General features: G+C 40.8%; 1 protein-coding gene across 8 annotated transcripts in view; it reads left to right on the forward strand.

Annotated features, from left to right (window-relative positions):
- Positions 1-9,838, forward strand: part of zc3h13 (zinc finger CCCH-type containing 13) — a 150,498-nt gene extending 140,660 nt beyond the window's left edge. For all 8 annotated transcript variants that reach the window (XM_068040171.1, XM_068040172.1, XM_068040173.1 and 5 more), the window contains 2 exons: positions 5,802-5,965; positions 8,402-9,838. In XM_068040171.1, coding sequence (XP_067896272.1) covers positions 5,802-5,965; positions 8,402-8,572 — 335 coding nt within the window. In that variant the 3' untranslated portion in view covers positions 8,573-9,838. The remainder of the gene's footprint in view (positions 1-5,801; positions 5,966-8,401) is intronic.
- The last annotated feature ends 12,220 nt before the right edge of the window (positions 9,839-22,058 follow it).

Here is a 22,058-nt window from a genome sequence, read left to right on the forward strand (position 1 = left end):
TATAACAATAGGTAAGTACTGTGATGGTAAGTACTTATCAAACGTAGCAATCAAACTGTTAAGATTCATGCCTCACGATTGATCGGAATTAATGACAAGATCTTGGTCTCTTAGCAGCTGATAGAAGTAATTGAGGCACCTTGTACCTCAAATGATCATGTGTTTTGTGATGAAGCTCCAAAGGAACAGCATGTGATCGATCAAGGGCTGGATATTGGTAATGTGAGTGATCATGGCAAACATGACAGAGCTATCACATCCACAGGCTAGTTGCCCAGAGTGAAGTGAATACTTGAGTGACATACATTGCAAAGGGGTCTGGTGATTGGATGGGTGTAACAATTGTGGGACGTGCAGGAAAAGCTACTGTCAAGTTTTCATATGGTTGAATGTTCAGGATGATGGTCAAGAAGTGAGATCCATTCATTGGCAGAATGGAGTGAAAGAGTGGAGAGTAAGAAAGTACAGTGCAAGTACTGATAGAGTCCAGAAGTGACTCTTTTGTCTGTAAACGATCACATACCGGAGAAAGAACCTCTGAAAGTGCAAGAGGGAGACTACACAGTTGTACACAATAAATGGTAAGTTACTGAGAAGAGTAGAGGAGCATAGGGACCTTGGAATGCATGTTCAGAGATCCAGAAGGTGTCTGGACAGATACATAAGGTGGTCAAGAAGGCATACAGGATACTTGCCTTTATTAGCCAAGGCATAGAAAGTAAGAGCTGGGAGGTTGTGCTGGAACTGTATAAAACACTAGTTGGGCCACAGCTGGAGTACTGCGTGCAGTTGTGGTCACTGCAACATGGGAAGATGTGATTGTGCTGGAGAGGGTGCAGAAGAGATTTATGAGGGTGTTTCCTGAACTGGAGAATTTTAGTTATGAGGAAAGATTGGATAGGCTAGGGTTCATGTCTTTGGAACAGAGGAGGCTGAGGCGAGACATAATTGCAGTGGCCTGGTAGGCCCTATTCCCTTTGGGAGCATAGATTCAGGGCAAGTGGTCGAAGGTTTAGAGGGAATTTGAGGGAAAATTGTTTCACCCAGATGGTGGTGGGGATCTGGAACTCTCTGCCTGACAGGGTAGTTAGTAGAGGCAGAAACCCTCATAACATTTTAACAAGTACTTGGATATGCACTTGAAGTGTCATAACCTACAAGGTTATAGACCAAGAGCTGGAAAATGGATTAGGCTGGATGGCTACTTGTTGGCCAGTAAGGACACGATGGGGCGAATGGCCTCTTGTGCTATAAATTTCCATATTATAGTCCCGACAGACACACAAGTGGAAGGAGAGGCCATAGTTTGTCTAGATCAGTCAATGAAATAAAGATCACATTACAGTCATGTAACAGAAGTAGTCCTCACGATAGTGAAGTTTTGGTGGCTGCCAATTAACTTGAGGATAAACTAACGAGAGGCTAAACAAAGGGAGTTGGTTGGAGAGAGTTTGGAGTTTATTCTGAAGTACCAAATAAAGGTTGACCAGCTTTGTCGTGTTGGTGGATTTGTACTGCAAAAGTCCTTGCATATGGGACTTATTAGGTTAAAGCGAGGCAAGTTGCTGGGGGTTTTGAAGTGCGACGGGATGATACAGATATTAGAGTGGACTCTCCCACTGGAAAAGTAATAAAAATCTATTAAGCTCTTTTGACCATATATTCATGGTTTGGTCAATCAGCATAAAAGTTGCATTTCTGCATGGCGATATTTTTCAGAGAAAATTGTTTCTGAAGCCATCCAAAGAGGTAGCAGATGGAGAAGAAAAACTGTGAAAACTAAATAAATGTGTCCATGGCCGAAATGATGCATAAAGGGTTTGGTATTTTCGGTGAGATCTGTTTTGTTGAAAATAGGTTGTGTTCAACAAAAAGCAGATCCCACAATGTTTTATTGATATCAAGGTAAACTTTCAGGCATCTTCATGATGCATGTTGATGATTTCTTTTGGGATGATACTGTGGAATTTGAGAAATGTATTAATAAGATTAGAATAAAATTTTAAAATTTGGAGTGAAGCTTATGGGGCTTCGAAATATATTGGTTTAGATATTAAGCAGAGTCGGTCTGGAATCACTTTAAATCAGCAGTCCTATTTTAGAGGGTGTTAATCCCATCCTGGTTAATTGAACTAGGTCATCATAGAAAGATTATACTTCGAAAGAAGAAACAGAGCAACTGTGAAGCTTGATTGGTCAGTTGAACTGGTTGGACACTTAGACTAGACCAAATGCTAGTTTTGATGTTGGAGTTAAGTACTATAATGAAACATACTAAGGTAGAGAATGTTTTAAGGACAAATAAGCAGTTTTAAAAAAAAATTAAAAGTGCATAAATGCATACTCAAGTTCCCAGCCTGAGGTGACCCAAAGAACATGAAGCTAGTCATTTTAGTGTTGCTTCGCATGCTAATCTTCCTGATGGGTATTCTAGTGCAGTTGGCTTCATAATATTTCTGGATGGGTGAGAATAGGAAATGTTGACCTTCAGCTTGGGAAGCTTAGAAAATAAAAAGGGTTGTTAAAAGTACTCTGACTGCTGAAACATTGGTTCATGTGGAGGCGGTGGATATGAGATTCTATTTGTCAAATATTTTATGTGACGTTCTGTACAATGGGCATCCCTGAAGCTAGTATATCCATTGAATGTTATATAGATTATTGTTTGTTGTGGGATAATGTGCACTTTATGGAAAGTGCGAGTGAGAAAAGCTAATGGATTGACCTTGCTGGTTTGGAACAAATGCTGGAGAGAAAAGAAAACTCTTTTTTTTTTTAAAAGATGGGGTGGAACATAGGAAATAGGAGCTGGAATAGGCCATTCAGCCCATCAAGCCAGCTCCACCATTCAAACAGATCATGGCTAATCGTCTACCTCTACGCCATTTTTCTCCACTATCCCCATATCCCTTAATGTCGTTAGTATTCAGAAATCTATCAATTTCTGTCCTGAACATGCTCAATGATTGAGCTTCCACAGCCCTCTGGGGTAGAGAATTCCACAGATTCCCCACCCTCATCTCAGTCTTAAATAGCCTGCCCCTTATTCTGAGACTGTGTCCTCTTGTTCTATACTCACCAGCCAGAGGAAACATCCTCTCCGCATCCACTCTGTCATGCCCTGTAAGAATTTTGTAAGCTTCAATGAGATCACCTCTCATTCTTCGAAACTCTAGCGAATACAGGCCCAGTTTCTACAATCTCTCCTCATAAGACAATCCTGCCATCCCAGGAATTAGTCGGCTGAACCTTCATTGTACTCCCTTTATAACAAGTATATCCTTCCTTAGATAAGGAGACCAAAACTGTACACAATACTCCAGGTGCGGTCTCACCAAGGCTTTATACAATTGAAGCAATACATCTTCACTCTTCTACTCAAATCCCCTTGCAATGAAGGCCAACATACCATTTGCCCTCTTAATTGCTTGCTGAACCTACATACTAGCTTTCAGTGACTCATGAACAAGGACACCCAGTTCTCTTTGGACATCAACACTTCCCAGTCTCTCTCCATTTCAGAAATATTCTGCCTTTTTGTTTTTCCTACTAAAGTGGATCACTTCATATTTATTTACATTATATTCCAGCTGCCATGTTCTTGCCCATTCATTTAGCCTGTCCAAATCCCCTTGAAGCCTGTTTGCATCCTCCTCACAACTTACATTCCTTTCTAGTTGTGTGTCATCATTTATATAGATTGTAAACAGCAGTGTCCCAAGCACTGATCCTTGTTCTACCCCACTAGTAACAGCCTGCCATCCTGAGAATGACCCATTTATTCTTACTCTCTATTTTCTGTCTCAATCCATTGTAGTATATTACCCCTCCCCCCACCCCCCATCCCATGTGCTCTAATTTTGTTTACTAACCTCCTGTGTGGGACCTTATCAAAAGCCTTCTGAAAATCCAAATACACCACATCCACTAGTTCTCCTTTATTTATCCTACAAGTAGCATCCTCAAGAAAACTCCAACAGGTTTGTCAAATATGATTTTCCTTTCACAAATCCATGTTGACTCTGTCCAATCGTATCATTTTCCAAGTGTCCAGTTATCTCATCCTTTATGATAGATTCTTAACATTTTCCTTACTACTGACATCAAACCAACAGGTCTGCAGTTCTCTGTTTCTTTCTCGCTCCCTTCATAAATAGTGGGGTTACATTTGTACTTTCCTGTCTGCAGGAACCCTTCCAGAATCTGTAGAATGCATCCAGTATCTCTATAGCCACCTCCTTCAATACTCTGGAATGATCATCTGGTCCAGGGGATTTATTAACTTTCAATCCAATTAATTTTCTGAGTACTACCTCTTTATTGCTACTAATTACTTTCAGTTCCTCATTTTTACAAGCTGCGTGGTATCCTGGTATTTCTGGGAGTTTTTCTGTGTCTTCCTCTGTGAAGACAGATACAAAGTAATTGTTTAGTCTCCCTGCCATTTCCTCATTCTCCACCACAAATTCTCCTGTCTCTGCCTGCAATGGACCCACATTTGTCCTTGCTCATCGTTTCCTTTTAACATACTTAAAGAAGCTTTTACAGTCAGCCTTTATGTTTCCAGCTAGCTTACATTCATAATCTCTCTTCCCTTTCTTGGTCCTCCTTTGTTGGACTCTAAATTGCTCCCAATCCTCAGGTTTACCACTTTTTCTGGTGACCTTATAAGCCACTTCCTTTGACCTAATGCAATCCTTAACTTCTTTTGTTAGCCATGGTTGATTCACCTTTCCTGTTGAGTTTTTGTGTCCTAGAAGAATGTATATTTGTTGTAAACCATGTAATACTTCTTTAAATACTAGTCATTGCCTGTCTATCGTCAAATCTGTTCATGTATTTTGCAAGACATCAACTTGATGGATTGTTTTACAAAAAAAGAAATGAAGAAATTGTTAGGACCCCTGGAGAAGGGGTGTCTCAATGTAATGCTTTGTGCAGAATATGGAGGTCATTGAATTTCTTTTGAAATTTTGTTTGTACGTATAAACTCTCATTTTTATTTAAAGAGAGAAGGAAATCTGGTAATTGTATATTAATTGTATTTAATTGTATGCAGGTGGTGGGCATCAACTGGGGATTCACTTGTAAAATAGGAACAGACTGAAACTGGGGGCTGGGTTAGGAGGTGTATGTTTGTAATGTGTATCTCCATATATAAAAGTGTATAAAGATTGGCTCCAGTTCTATTCCTCACCTACTGGCTTTCTGGAATAGAACAGTGTGTGTGATGACTTTGAAACTGAGATTTAATAATGGGACTAAGTAGTAAACCACTGGCAAAACTCCACATATTAAATGAGTTGAAAATCCAAATTAGAAGGAATCACTGGACACAATATCACTCTACCTCTGACAGCATCAAAGTCCTGAGAATAGGAGGTGGAGGAATTGGAAATGTAAACCTCTTTCTATCAGGACTGCAGACGGAGAGCGGTGCTAAGGTAAGTCTCCACTTAAGCACCGCTCTCCTGTAATCCAAGCACCAGTACAAAAAGTGTTTTTGAACACGGTCCTTTTAAGAATTGGTGCCATGTAGAATGTGTTTTGAAGAAAGAACTTGTTTCATATGCCACCTTTCATGCCCTCAGGACATTTCAAAGTGCTTTACAGCCAATTTATTATGATCTGGAATGCACTGTCTGAAAGGCTGGTGGAAGCTGATTCAGTAGTAACTCTATTAATAATATAGTCTATAGTTTTAGCTGTTCCATCTTTTTCTTCAAGTATGAATGTGTTTCTTGCATTCTTAACGTAAATGTTGTCTTTATTCATTGTACATGCATTTATTTTTCTTAAAGATGCAGAAAACCTTTTCGAACATGAGCTTGGAGCTCTCAACATGGCTGCTATGCAGAGAAAAGAAGAGAGAGCGAGTCTGCTGAGTAATCTGGGACCTTGCTGTAAAGCACTTTGCTCTCGTAGGGATCTTGCCATTCGCAAACAGTTAGTTAGAAATGAAAAAGTAAGTGGTTTTCTATTATTTGTCAGTAACTGGGTCAGTACTCTAAGCAAGAATTTTATATACATAGAATAAATCTGAGTGTGATTAGATCTTAGTAAGAGGTGGCTTTCATATAGCTCGAGTCCAAATGATTCTGAATCTGCTGATGACAATTTGTGCTATTGTGGGATCTAAAAGTATGGTATTAAATATAGCTTAAACAAGACCGAGTAATTTAACTGGGAGCCTTATATTAAAGTTAAAATATGCAGTCATCAAAGGATCCCCGGTGGCTCAGTGTTGTACTGAGTCATAAAGACCAGATAAGTACCTGATATCCCTGTGCTCAGTTAGCTGGTCTTGGCTTGGGTAGCCGCAGAGCGCTGCAGCCAGGCAAAGCCCCCCAGTCTAAACGGTTGGAAATGAATACAAGGTTCTTGATCCCTGCACTGAATTAGCTGGCTCAGCTTTTGTAGTCACAAGCAGTTGCCATTGGATGCAGCCCCATGGCCTAAAAGGAGAAAAATGACCCCCAGATTCCGACTCCTGATCACCATCCAGTGACCATGTTCAAAAGTGTATTTATTTAAATGTCTGGTGCGAAGATAAGAAAACCAAGGCATGAGGAAAAGGCTGTTCACACAGTCGAAGCTCATCACTGTAACTCCCATAATAGCATCTAACTATCTTCAACACAGCCATTGTTTTTCTTCCAGAATTTTTCCTGGCAGAGTATTCCAAACATTTATCATTCAGTGAGTAAAAATGTTCTTCCTGGTGGTCATTTCAAACTTGTCGCAAATTTCCATCTATAGATTCAAAAAATCATAATTTCTGTACAACAGGAAACTATTCCCTTACTGGAGCTATCTCCTGAAATGCCATTTTCCCTGATCTTTCCCATACTTTTTCTCTCCTGTTTAATTTTCTCTTAAAAGTGTGCTTGTTTCTGCTGCAATAGCCACTTATGGTAAAGCATTCAATGTCATAATAACCTGTTGCTTGCAAAATAAAATCGTAACTTCCCTCTTTATGCATCTAGTACCCGTCTTAAATTTAAAATCCTTTGTTACACATTCATGGACCAGGAAAAAAAATCATGATTCACTGTTTACTTTCTCAAACCCTTTGATAATTCTAAACAATTCTGCCATTAACTTTCTCCATGGATATAGCCTTGCCCCCCTCCTTAGTGACATGATCTTCCCCCAGAAAGTATGCTGAAGACTCCCAAATCTAGCTGTCTATCTCTTCTCTTGACCCCATGACCACAACATTCATCTCAACATTTATTCCAACACTCCTCTTGCAGTCCTTCCTTCATCCACCCTCCATAAACTCCAAAATGCACCTATCTGTGCCCTATCCCGCCATAAGTCCTGCTCCTCCATCAGTCTGTTTTCTTGCAGACCTAAACCAGCTTCCTGCCCCGCTGCACTAAATCTAAAATTCTTGTCCTTGTCTTCAATTCCTTGTATGGCCTTGCTCCACCCCAGTTCTGCAGTCTCCTCCAGATCTCCTTCCTCTATCTCACACACTTCAGACTTCCAACTCTGGCCTCCTATTCATCCCCCTTCAGCCACTCTTGGTGGCAGAACTTTCAAATACTTGGAATCTGCTTTCTGAAATACCTTGCCTAAACGCATCTCCCTCTTATGATTTTCTCTCCCCATTCTCTGTACTTTTTTCTCCTTGTTCGCTAGCTCTCTTTTTTTAAAAAAGCCTCAGTATCCATCTTTTCACCCAAGCCTCACTCGCCTGTCCTAAGCGCGCTCTTCAGAGTACTGTTCCTCTCTGTAAAATGCTTTTGGATGTTTTGAATGTTAAAGGCATTATGTAAGTGCCAGTTTTTGCTGACTGCATTGATTGTCTAACAAATTTCCTCCCTGGTTTGCTTTAGGGTATTATTTTCCAATGCTGTGGATGTGTTTGCCTTTGGTCCCTACAGGTATTAATGTGTTCCTGGAAGCTCCCTGTTGTAAATTTCAAACAAACCGCACCATTAATGCAGAAATCTTCAATTGCCTAGTTCCCACTGTCTGGAATTCACTCGTCTTAAACACCTCTGCCTCTCCACTTCATCCTCTTTTCTTTGATCAAGCTTTTGGTCATCTCCAGCTTCCCCCAACACCCAAACTTTTCTCATCTCCTTTGGCTTGACGTCTATATTTTGCCTCTTGCCTCTATTGAAGCACTTCGGTACCATTTCAGCATATATTTAGTTTTTCATTTCATGGTGTCTTTTACATATGTCCCGCCTTCTCATTGTGCATTCTAAGAGATCCTACATACCATTGCCCAATCTAGAAACCAGGTAGATAATTTGTCTTAAAGTTGGTGGTGTTGAATTGACTACTTGAGAGGTTTATGAGAGCCCTTTTTTGATATCTGTACTTAGTAAGAAAATATAAAGTTTTGATGTTGAGACATTCATTTTGTTGGTTTTGTATTTATCAGGGTACAATCAAGCAGATGTATACAAATCAACCAGTGGTGGACAACGATCTTTTGAGATCAAGCCTTCGGTTGTTCAAACGTAAAGCACTATGTCATGGTCCTGTACAGGAAAAAAGTGATGAGACCAAGATTTCTCGACCAAAGGTTAAACAGGAAGTTTGTGTTACATAAATTTTTGGCGGCATCATGGATTGACTTTGACTTTGATATTGGTGAATCTGTATATAAAGTATTGGACCCTACACCTGAACAATTGGAAGGATACCACTTGCTTATTTACAAGCCTGATTCTGGGCCTGTGATGATCAAACTTAAAGTTCCAGCTTTCAAGAGTTATTTGTTTTAGGAGTTCAGATTACCTTGTCAGATACTGTTCTATGTACTGGACAACTGAATGTTTCATTTTTGCAGTACAGATTTGAAGTCTTTAATAAAACCTCGTCAGCTTTGTGCTTTTTTTTTTGTTTAAAAGTGTTTTTTTTCTTGTTTAGAGGTGTATGCAATAGGGGGTGATCAGTGGAATTATAGGCAATCACAATTTGCCATATTACCATTCTGTGTATTGACCATTGATTTTCGGCCTCACGGCGTTGGTAACATTTAGAAAGGTGAGTCTTTTGTATGTTGAATCTTTATACGAAATATTCTGTGCCACAATTGAGTGCTTCTTTTCATCCAGAACCACTTGCAACCTTGAAAAAAGGAAACCTTATCAGCTAATAGGTAAACGTAGTTACTTTATTTAATTTTTCATTGAAGAACCAATGTCTTTGATCATAGAGCAGATTGCTCCACTGATTTTGATTTGCTAACAGACATATTGATGTAAATAGCAGGATTTCCTTCAATTCAAACAAAGCAATTGTGAATGTCTGGTTACACTCAGCTAAAAGAACTCTTTGGGTAATTGTGAACTAGTGAACTTTCACAGGCAAATCTCGATGTTCCTGTTGTCAGCGTATGAATTTTGTTGAATTCCGGACTTGCATTAATGTATTTATTTGAATATTTTCATACATCATGTTATTTATATTGTCGAGAATGGCACAGCACAGAAGGAAGCCATCGCCATTTGAAAACCTGACTTCAAATAAATTAGGAAGTTAATGCAGATCTGTAAAACCATACGGTATTCTTGCGTCCTCTGGTAACTGATCGCGCAGAAAACTCACTTAACTTACTCATTGGAGGAATCCGTATGATACCACACATTACATCAACACGGGTATGGCACAAGAAGACAAAACCTATCAAGTTTACCTTTGCGGTAACAAAGATTTTATTTTGACAAACTTATTAGACATTACATTTATTCAGAAATACGTATAAACGGTAATTAGCCCATGGCCGACATTTTTCATATCTTTTTATATATTGCACTGTTAGTATTTTTTATGAACTTTTATGCTTTACATGCCTATTTAATTTTAAATAAATATTAGTCGTTTTTTGCTTGTAAAACTGGTCTCGGTTTGATATTCACCATTTTGAAGTAGATGTGATAAACAACTGTGGTCTGTGTTTATCTTTAGTAAACAGATTTCCATGTGTATGGTCAACTTCAGGTGATGCAATTAAATAAGGACAGATTGTTGAAAGAGCAGAACTTCTACACATTTACTATCTAGATCCGTTTATGGGCACTCCTATTGAAAGAAAAATTAGTTCTGGAAAACAGCTGAATTGTGACAATTGGTGGCAATGTTGGGATGTATTACTTACCAATCATTGTTTGTTTAAAGGTGAAACTAGGCAATTCTAAGAAAAAGGCAATTTAAAAGCACAATAGGAACAGGAGTAGGCCTTTCAGCCCCTTGGGGTTACTCACTGTGTAACTGTACAGAGTTACTGTTTATTCAGGGTAAGAGTTACTCAATTAGATCATGGCTGATCTGCACCTCAACTCCATTTTCCCACCTTTGTTCCATATCCCTTGATATCCTTACCTAACAATAATATATCGATCTCAGCCTTGAAAGTTACAATTGCCCCAGCATTCACAATCTTTTGAGGGTGAGATTCAGATTTCTACTACTTTGTGTGGAAAAAGTGGTTCTTTATTTCTCTCCTAAATGTCCCAACTCTAATTTTATTATGTCCACTTGTACTTATTCCCTGCCAAAGGAAATAATTTCTTCGTATCTACCGTTTGAGTACAGACAATGACTACTAGGCTAGCCATTACCATTGCTCAAAGAGGCTTTGTTACGACAGTAGCCTTATCAGAATTAAAATGATGTGAATATTTTGTGCTCAGGTGAAGGCACAAACTGATCACATACGCCTCAGGAAATTCTGGTACAACTGTAATAAAAAGTGCCCCTAGATTAATGTATAGCTCTACAAAGGATGAAGTAGTACAAATTGCAAGCACATATAGGGGAGGTCATTATAGTGGACAGATCTCATGATGTGAATTGCGTGGTCGTGTTATCAATGTGGCCGTGTAAACATTAGAATTAGCATGGTTACCTGTTAAATCCTTATCTCAGCTAATGATGTTGTGTCTGTACTCGTAGAGGAGGCTTGATCTATAATTAATTTAGTAGATGACTAAAGAAAGTCTCTGGAGCCAACTGATTTAGCTTACTAGCTATCAAGTAAAGAGAAACAGCAGGTTACAGGGTTGTTAAATACTTAGTCACAGTTTTGGGGCAAATTCAGTCACAGACAGGTGTTCTTGCACTCGCACAAGTGCCACTAAGAAACTGCTTGGAATACATTCCTCTCTCAGGGTCAGTTTGTGTGTTTAGTGATTCATCACTTTATACCTGCAATACTGCTTTATTTTGTGATGCATATGCTTGTGGGGAGGAGGGGGAGTGGGGAGTGCCAAGGAACATAGCAAATAAAGTGACTCCATACTGATGCTGGACAAAATGCGCTCTCAAGGAGACCAGTATGATGAATTATCCTCCGTAAAGAAGAAAAATGTAAAACGGATCAATGAATAAACAAACCAACTCATCATATGTGTTGTGAACAAATCATTGATCTGTAATAATTATGACCTTGGTGGTCTTGCTGGACAGCCTTGCTGATGCTTCATTTTTCATGCAGTGAAGCCATAGCTATAAATCCCTACGCACTCAATGGCCCACCTTACATCATATTTGAAGTATGAAGTGCTCTGCCATTTAATCAATGTAATGTTTACTGGCTGTATCCCATACAAGTACAATGCCCGAGAACATATTAACCCTTAGCACATCAAACTCTGCACTGTGATTGAAGGAGCATTCTTTTATAACATTGTTAATGGTTCAGCAATAGAGCTTGTTTGCATTAACTGTTTTTTGATAAACATAGCGAATTTCCCAAGATGGTTTATACGTGCTATTAAATCAAAGGAAGAGGCTTCTAATGTTGCCAAAAAGCGTCATAAATCTGAGGATTGGGAGCATTTTAAAATGCAGCAAAGGAAGATCAAGAAACTATCAGGAAAGAGAAAATGAGTCAACTAACAATAGACATAAACAGATTGTAAACGTTTCTATAGGTATGTAAATTGGAAGAGATTAGTGAAAGTAAAGGAGTCCATTTGAGGCAGAGACAGGTGAAATTATAATGGGGAATAAGGAAATGGCAGAGATATTAAATAAATGCTTTGTTTTATGTCTTTTACCGTTAAGACGGATGCATTCTGGAAATAATGGGGAACTGAGTGTCCAGCAAGCTGGGACCCAGGTGTCCTTGTACATTAATCACAAAGTTAACATGTAGAAACATTAAGCAGTTAAAGGCAAATGGTATACTATCTTGTATATAGAAGACTAAATCGATTGTATTACAGTTATTACAGGGCATTGGTGAGGCCACACCTGGAATACTCTGCAGTTTTGGTCTCCTTATCTAAGGGTAGACATAATTATCCGAGAAGAAGTGCACCAAAAGTTCATTAGACTGGGATGAGGGGATTATGTTGAGATTGAATAGACTCTGCCTATATTCCCTGCTCTTTAGAAGAATGGGGGATGATCTAATTGGAATGTATAAAAAATTTTAAGGGGCTTGACAGGGTCGATGCTGAGAATGTTTCCCTTGGTTGGGGAATCTCGTGCAAGGAGTCACAATCTCAGATTAAGGCATTGATCATTTAGGACTGAGATGAGAAGTTTATTCACTCAAAGGATTGTGAATCTTTGGAATTCTCTACCCCAGAGAGCTGTGGATACTCAGTCATTGAGAATATTCAAGCCAGAGGGCAATAGATTTTTGGAGTGGGGCTTGAACACACAATTTAAGTAGGTGCTACACTGCAGTACTGACATTGTGTGGAGTGTCGTCATTTGGGTGAGATATTAAACCAAGGCCCAGTTCCGGGGATGTAAAAGATCCCATGGCACTATTGGAAGAGGAGAAGGCAGCTCTCCTGATGCCCAGACCCACATTCCAACCTCCCTGCACCAGTATCACCAGAAAAGAAACAAATTAACTGGTTCTTCATCTCATTTCTACTTGGGACCTTACTGTGCACAAAATTGCTGTCACATTTTCCTATGTAACCACACTGAATACATTTCAAAAAGTAGTTCGTTGGAGGTGATATCCTAAGTAATGTAACAAGGTGCTATGTAAGTGACCGGGATGAGAAATCTCCGCCAAATGGCGGATTTCCTGCATTGGAGCTTCAGAAATCCACCTTTGGCTTCTTCCTTTCCGCCCTTGACCAAAAGACCAGCTTTTAAAAAAAACTCTCTCCTAACAATGCAGAGGATCACTGACGCCATCAGTGCGTCTGAACACTTGCCAGTACGAATCAGTGCATGCACGTGTTGGCCACCACACACCAAGCGGGCAAGTGACGAGCAACTGGCAGGTTGGGCAGGCAGCCAATACATTAGAAGCGGCCTGGAAGCTGTGCTGCATACATTTCTAGTCGAAACTGCAACTCCTCTCCCCAGTTTGGCTGCATTGAACAAATTAATTGCTCGCAATTACATTATTTGAAAATCCAAAAAAATAAATTCTGTACAATTAGCCCAACTGAATTTATTGTTTGTCATTAGCCTCCCCCTCCTGTCTATACATGTGGAACCCTACATGAGCTGCAATGTATATTAGATGCTATTCTTCTACCCTAAGAGCACCCAATTCTTCATTTTACTAAAAGTCTAATAGCACATTATAGAAATAGATTGAGATATTACAGATCATTAACGGTGCTTTAACTACATGATTCCTTGTCAAAAAAAAGTTTCAGACTTGTCTTTGGCCACTAATTTTCTGGTCTTTTGGTATTCGGCCACTCTCACCCCTGAAGTGAAAGTTAATTCAGAATTGCTGATTACAGTAATTACTGAATGTTCAAAGCATTCTCTCAGCAATAGCTTTTTTCTTTCTTCATTCCTTTGGATTCCTGAAAAAACTGTGTACTCTTCATATAATTTAGCTATGTCCATTTGTTGATGTATATAAATCTAGGGTAAGTTGAGTGTTTGAGCTGCCCTTAAGCATAAGACATAGGGGCAGGAGGAGGCCATGTAGTCTATCCAGCCCGCTCTGCCAATAAATAAGATTGTGGCTGGGCTTCTACATCAATTCCACTTTCCCACCCAATCACCACAACCATTGATTCTGTTTAGTGTCCAAAAATCTATCCATCATAGCCTTGAATATACTCAATGACTGAGCATCCACAGTTCTCTGGTAGAGAATTCCAAAGATTCACAGCCTTCTGGGTGAAGAAATTTCTCTTCATCTAAGTCCTATCTGGCCAACCCCTTATCTTGAGACTATGTCCCCTAGTTCTAGAGTCTTCAGCCAGGGGAAACAGCCTTTCAGCATCTACCTTGTCAAGCCCTATAAGACTTTTATACATTTCAATGAGATCACCTCTCATTCTTCTAAAATCCAGAGAGTATAGGCCCATTCTACTCAATCTCTCCTCATAAGACAACCCACTCATCCTGTCAATCTGTCCTGATGTGGAGTTGGGCTTGAAAGGAAATTGGGTTATAGTGTGGCAATACAGGGCGGTGCAGTGGTTAGCACCGAAGCCTCACAGCTCCAGCAACCCGGTTTTGGTTCTGGGTACTGCCTGTGCGGAGTTTGCAAGTTCTCCCTGTGTCTGCGTGGGTTTCCGCCGGGTGCTCCGGTTTCCTCCCACAACCAAAGACTTACAGGTTATTAGGTAAATTGGTCATTGTAAATTGCCCCTAGTGTAGGTAGGTGGTAGGAGAATGGTGGGGATGTCGTAGGGAATATGGGATTAATGTAGGATTCGTATAAATGGGTGGTTGTTGGTCGGCACAGACTCGGTGGGCCAAAGGGCCTGTTTCAGTGCTGTATCACTCTTATGACTCTATTAATCATAAATAATTTTAGAGCACTGAAGGCGCTCATTCAGCCCATCTGCATGGTCATCTCTGAGAGATCTGAGATCTATCCACCTGGTCGCAATCCTATGGCCTTTCCCCATCACAAGGAAAATACTACAAAATATTTATCCATTTCCCCTTTAAAAACTATTTTTATTCTGCTTCCACTATTTCTTTGCGTAGGGCATTTCATGTCCTAACAACCCTCTGCATTTAAAAATTAATAATTTGGTGACATATCCTCTAGTTATCAACTAATTAAAATAGTTTCCTGATTTATCTTATTAAAACCCCTTCAGAATTTTGAACTCCTCTTTGCTCTAATGAAAAGCACCTCCGTTTTTCTGGTGTCTCTGTTGAACTAAGGTGTCCTATCTCTCAAAGAACAGTACAGCACAGGAACAGGCCATTCGGCCCTCCAAGCCTGCGCCGATCTTGATGCCTGCCTAAACTAACACCTTCTGCACTTCCGGGGCCCATATCTCTCTATTCCCTTCCTATTCATATATTTGTCAAGATGTCTCTTAAACGTCGCTATCGTATCTGCTTCCACCACCTCCCCTGGCAGCAAGTTCCAGGCACTCGCCACCCTCTGTGTAAAAGACTTGCCTCGCACATCCCCTCTAAACTTTGCCCCTCGCACCTTAAACCTATGTCCCCGAGTAACTGACTCTTCCACCCTCGGAAAAAGCTTCTGACTATCCACTCTGTCCATGCCGCTCATAACTTTGTAAACCTCTATCATGTCACCCCTCCACCTCCGTTGTTCCAGTGAAAACAGTCTGAGTTTTTCCAACCTCTCCTCATAGCTAATGCCATCCAGACCAGGCAACATCCTGGTAAACCTCCTCTGTACCCTCTCCAAAGCCTCCACGTCCTTCTGGTAGTGTGGCGACCAGAATTGCACGCAATATTCTAAGTGTGGCCTAACTAAGGTTCTGTACAGCTGCAACATGACTTGCCAATTTTTGTACTCTATGCCCCGACCGATGAAGGCAAGCATGCCGTATGCCTTCTTGACTACCTTATCCACCTGCGTTGCCACTTTCAGTGACCTGTGGACCTGTACGCCCAGATCTCTCTGCCTGTCAATACTCCTAAGGGTTCTGCCATTTACTGTATACCTCCCACCTGCATTAGACCTTCCAAAATGCTTTACCTCACATTTGTCCGGATTAAACTCCATCTGCCATTTCTCCGCCCAAGTCTCCAACCGATCTGTATCCTCTGACAATCCTCATCATTATCTGCAACTCCACCAACCTTTGTGTCGTCTGCAAATTTACTAATCAGACCAGCTACATTTTCCTCCAAATCATTTATATATACTACAAACAGCAAAGGTCCCAGCACTGATCCCTGTGGAACACCACTAGTCACATCCCTCCATTCAGAAAAACACCCATCCACTGTTACCCTCTGTCTTCTATGACCGAGCCAGTTCTGTATCCATCTTGCCAGCTCACCTCTGATCCCATGTGACTTCACCTTTTGCACCAGTCTGCCATGCAGGACCTTGTCAAAGACTTTTACTAAGGTCCATATAGACAACATCCACCGCCCTTCCCTCAGCAATCACCTTCGTCACTTCCTCAAAAAACTCAATCAAATTAGTGAGACACGACCTCCCCTTCACAAAACCATGCTGTCTCTCGCTAATAAGTTCGTTTGTTTCCAAATGGGAGTAAATCCTGTCCCGAATAATCCTGTCTAATAGTTTCCCTACCACTGACGTAAGGCTCACCGGCCTATCATTTCCTGGATTATCCTTGCTACCCTTCTTAAACAAAGGCACAACATTGGCTATTCTCCAGTCCTCTGGGACCTCACCTGTAGCCAATGAGGATGCTAAGATTTCTGTCCAGGCCCCAGCAATTCCTTCCCTTGCCTCCCTCAGTATTCTAGGGTAGATCCCATCAGGCCCTGGGGACTTATCTACCTTAATGCTTTGCAAGACACCGAACACCACCTATTTTTGGTAATGAGATGACTGAGACTATCTGCACTCCCTTCCCTAGGCTCATCATCCACCAAGTCCTTCGTTTTGGTGAATACTGATGCAAAGTACTCATTTAGCACCTCGCCCATTTCCTCTGGCTCCACACATAGATTCCCATCTCTGTCCTTGAGTGGGCCAACCCTTTCCCTGGTTACCCGCTTGCTCTTTATATATGTATAAAAAGCCTTGGGATTTTCCTTAATCCTGTTTGCCAATGACTTTTCGTGACCCCTTTTAGCACTCCTAACTCCTTGCTTAAGTTCCTTCCTACTGTCTTTATATTCCTCAAGTGCTTCATCTGTTCCTAGCCTTCCAGCCCTTACAAATGCTTCCTTTTTCTTATTGACTAGGCTCACAATATCCCGCGTTTTCCAAGCTTCCCAAAACTTGCCAAACTTATCCTTCTTCCTCACAGGAACATGCTGGTCCTGGATTCTAATCAACTGACATTTGAAAGACTCTCACATGTCAGATGTTGATTTACCCTCAAACAGCCATATCATCATACTGAATTTCTTCTGCCCCTTCTCTGTGACCTTGATATCCTTTCTAAAATATGGTACTCAAAACTGCTGCCCTGGGAATTCCAATCTGTTGCCCCGTTGGCAATGAGACTAGTGTTAGCACCCTCAAAAGTAAAAACAGAGCACACTGCACAGACGGCAGAAGCAGATTTAAAACTGCCTCTGCTGAACTTTTTGGGGGCAGTGGGTCAATTGGTCTCTGTTTTTACAGTGTCTGGTTTCTTTGGATTACGCGCTTGTTTCTTTTGGTTAGCTCAGCTTGTTCCCTTTTGTTTGGTTTCAGCTCTACCACTGCACCACCACAATTCAAGATACTTTGCTTGATCTAAGCTCTCCTCCTGGCCTTCACCAGATGTTGTCAGACTGCTGCCTCATCTCGACAATGCATAGCGTAATAAGCCCCATTTCAAAGTTTGACACAACAGTAAGTGCTGGTTCAGCTTTAAGGAGCTGTGACATTTATTTCTTTTCAGGTGAGTGGTGCTGGCAAGGTCAGCATTTAATCCCATCCCTACTTGCCTTGAGAAGGGTTGGGCCGGGGCAGAGTGGTGCGGGGGTAGGGGCAGCCCATATCCTTGGATTGCTCCACTCCATTTGGTGATACTGCTCCCAAATTGGTGCCAGGATATTGATATAGTAACTATAAAGAAGCAACGATATATGTCCAAGTGAGTACGCTGCATATTTATGCTCCTGCCCAGGGAGTCGCACCATAGTATGTAACCATAGCTGAATTTGACCACCTGAGTAAGTCTCAAAAGTACTTGAGCACTGCTATTAGAATTACAGTCGTGTGATCTTGATTTAGTGTGTGGATCATCATTTATTCTTATGAAATCGATAATAAACTTCTGCAGTGGCTAATTAGAGATGTAAATTTGTTCTTTTTTTAAAGTTCAACATTCTACATGATCCACACACCAAATCAAGATCACACGACTGTAATTCTATTGGTGACATTCTCTGTAGTATTTGGGTAGTCAATATTTGTTGTTGTCCTTCATTAGTCATGTGTTCCAGGTGCCGATATGATACTGGCTTCATGCGTTGACAGATTTTCAGCTAGCTCTGTTGGGTTTCACTCTGAATTCTGTGCCATGTGAGCCCTTTAAAATTGCTGACTTGTTGCTTCTTGAACAAGTTCTTCAGCAATTGACATGTTTGTGGGAAATGTTACACTGTACCGTTTAGTTTTTGCAGACACTGTGGTCTCTAATACAAGCAAGAGCACAAAGGTCTCCCAACACCTGAAATTGACTTTCAGTGGTAGAAATTGAGGAATTATAACAGATGATGACGAAACTGATTACAAGCATGAGTTTATCAGGTGGAGTTGTCTAGGAAATATAAGTTTCTTGCATTGACTGACTGCAAATGACCTTTCTAAGCATTTATGTAGCTTCATCTCTGGGGCAATGGTGACAGTGGTAATGTCACTGAACTAGTAATCCAGAGGCCCATGCTGATGCCCTGGGGACATGGGTTCAAATCCCACCATAGCAGCTGGTGGAATTTAAATTCTCTTAATTAAGAAATTCAATTAATTAATTTTTTAAAAATGAAAGCTATTCTCTAATGGACTGTCATCAGTTGTTGTAAAACCCATCTGATTCGCTAATGTTCTTTCGGGAAGGAATTCTTTGCCTGGTCTGGCCTACATGTGACTCCAGACCCACAGCAATGGCTTAGCAAGCCACTCAGGTGTCACAGGCCTTGCCAGTGATGCCTACATCCCATGAAAGAATAAAAAAAACTCTCTGCTTGGCCATTAAAGTCAATCATGCCACAGACATTTTTCTGGTGCTTGGCCACCAGGCAGCCATGATAAAGTCAACTTTGCAACCTTATCATGGTTGTTTGCTGATTCAAGCACCAGAAAAAATGTCTGTTATTAATTGGACAACTTCATAATTTAATTCATAACTCTATTTCATGAACAATTTAATTTTTTTCAATCATGGTTAGTAGAATTCACACTGTATTTCTTTATACCATGATGGCCCTCAACTAAGCATTGCCATTGCATATTTGCACAGAACTGAGCCAAATTTTATTAACGTTGCTGCCAGGGATCACATAAAAATGTAGAGAAAATAGGAGCAGGAGTAGGCCATTCGGCCCTTCGAGCCTGCTCCGCCATTCAATACAATCATGGCTGACCATCCAAACTCAGTAACCTGTTCCTGTATCCCTTGATCCCATTAGCTCTAAGAACTATATCTAACTCTTTCTTGAATATATTTAATGATTTGACCTCAACTGCTTTCTGTGGTAGAGAATTCCACAGGTTCACCACTCTCTGGGTGAAGAAATCCCTCCTCATCTCAGTCCTAAATGGCCTACCCCTTATCCTTAGACTGTGAGCCCTGGTTCTGGACTCCCCGCCATCAGGAATATTCTTCCTCCATCTAGTCTGTCCAGTCCTGTTAGAATTTTGTAGGTTTCTATGAGATCCCCTCTCATTCTTCTAAACTCTAGTGAATCCAAGCCTAATTGACCCAATCTCCTTCATACGTCAGTCCTGCCATCCCAGGAATCAGTCTGGTGAACCTTCGCTGCACTCCCTCCGTAGCAAGAACATCCTTCATCAGATAACGGGACCAAAACTGCACACAATACTCCAGAGGTGGTCTCACCAAGGCCTTGTATAATTGCAGCAAGACATCCTTGCTCCTGTACTCGAATCCTCTCGCTATGAAGGCCAACATAACATTTGCCTTCTTAACTGCCTGCTGCACCTGCATGCTTGGCATATCACCAAGGCTATTTCCTTTTTTTTAAACTTTCTGATTACAAAAATTAATATCTTTGGTTTCACCCTTGGATTTAAAAGCAAAAGTAACTCAGGTTTTACAAAATGCCTTCTCAAGGTTTCAGGAGGGCAACTGATGTCATCTTGGTTAATGGAGGAAGACCATTTGTTTTTGATTAAATAAAAATTGGTGAAATTCAGTTGCTTTGAGGGCGAATGTGCAAATGTACCAATATGTTCAGAGCAGCTTTAACAGTTAAAACGTCTTCCTTCTAAATCACCAAAACATATTTTATACTTAGGGAAGTCCCATAATGATTAACGTGACTAAGTCTACCACAGTACATGTGGCGGCGAGAATGCACAAGGAGATGGATATCTCCAGCCAGTCACGTTGGCACCAGCCATGTTCACTTCTCATCCATGTTTATCAATGCTGCCAGCAACAGGGGCATATTTGCAGTGATATATGACCAAAATCACTGACACACTGCAAACCCATTTAAACAACTGGAGTTCTGAATATTTTTATTTATTTAGAGATGCAACACAGGCCCTTCGGCCCACCAAGTCTGTGCCGACCAACAGCCACCCATTTATACTAACCCTACAGTAATCCCATATTCCCTATCACCTCCCTACATTAGGGGCAATTTACAATGGCCAATTTACCTATCACCTGCAAATCTTTGGATGTGGGAGGAAACCGGAACACCCGGCGAAAACCCACGCAGACACAGGGAGAACTTGCAAACTCCGCACAGGCAGTACCCAGAATCGAACCCGGGTCCCTGGAGCTGTGAGGCTGCGGTGCTAACCACTGTGCCACCCATAATATACTTTGATATTTTTCACTTGTAAAAGTTGGTAGCATTTTTTGAACTGAAAGGTGAAGTGTCTGGACAGGGCAGTGATTTATGGTGACGTAGAGTGAAGTGTCAGCCTTCTCATTGGCTTCCAAAGACTTGTTTTTTTTGGAATTGCACTATTTTTCTACCATGCAGGAGCTGAATGATGCGTTCCTACTATAAATAACCTATTAATTGCACCTGAAACATTGAACCTGTATCATGCTAAACATCTTAAATGAGAGGTCAGTCTCATCGTGTTCCCCAGATATTCAGTTGGTGCCTCTGGCTGCACGAACAAAGTGCACAGGAGCCAATTTCCATCTCCGTTCTGTCCCAGAAAAGCTATGCTGTCTAGCCTGCCACCATATTTCAATTGTTTACCCAGTACTTTATCATGTTTTCAGTTTAATTACCAGTTTATCTTTTTCCTGGATGATATTCAGGAATTGCTTTCTTACGGTCTTTTCTATTTACTTGCAAATTAGTGTAGGCAGACTATAAATTGACTACTTAACATGTTTCTGAAAGACATTTTTAAAAAAAAAACAGATTTTTATGTTTCCCTCTTCCAGCTTCAGATGGGTGTTGCACTTATGATAAAAGCTAAACTTGAATTTTTTGATGTACTTTTCTTCCATTTGAACCTCGAAAATGTTTATTTATGCTGTGGGGAATGTGCTTTCAGCTTTTACCTCGGAGGTGTTATGCTGGATGAAACATGCATTATACTAAAAGGAAAGGAATCGCATATTGCTTTTAACATCCTCACAGCATCCCAAAGTAATTCACAGTTAATGAAGTAATTTTGAAATGTAGTTATTGTTGTGGAGACAAACATGGCAGTCAATTTACACACAGCAAGGACCCACAAACAGCAATGAAGTAAATGGCTAGTCAATGGCTAGTCAATGCCTTACTGAGGTCCCGACAATCACAGAAGCCAGTCCGCAGCCAATTCAATTCTCTTCACATGTTATCAAAAGACTGCTGAGCACACTGAACACAGCAAAGGTAGGGGCTGAAGACTTGCGTTCAACAACTAGCTGTGCCTCTAGCCAAGCTATTCCAGTGGCATCTACTAGATAAAGTGGAAAATTGCCCAGGTATGTCCTGTCCACAAAAAGCAGGAAAAATTATATCGAGCCAATTACCGCCCCATCGGCATATTATTAAAGTTTCCCACCTACTGGAAATTAGCCAAATTAAACACT

The sequence above is a fragment of the Heterodontus francisci genome, chromosome 10 (genome assembly GCF_036365525.1).
Source record: "Heterodontus francisci isolate sHetFra1 chromosome 10, sHetFra1.hap1, whole genome shotgun sequence".
In the NCBI taxonomy this organism is placed as follows: Eukaryota; Metazoa; Chordata; class Chondrichthyes; order Heterodontiformes; family Heterodontidae; genus Heterodontus; species Heterodontus francisci.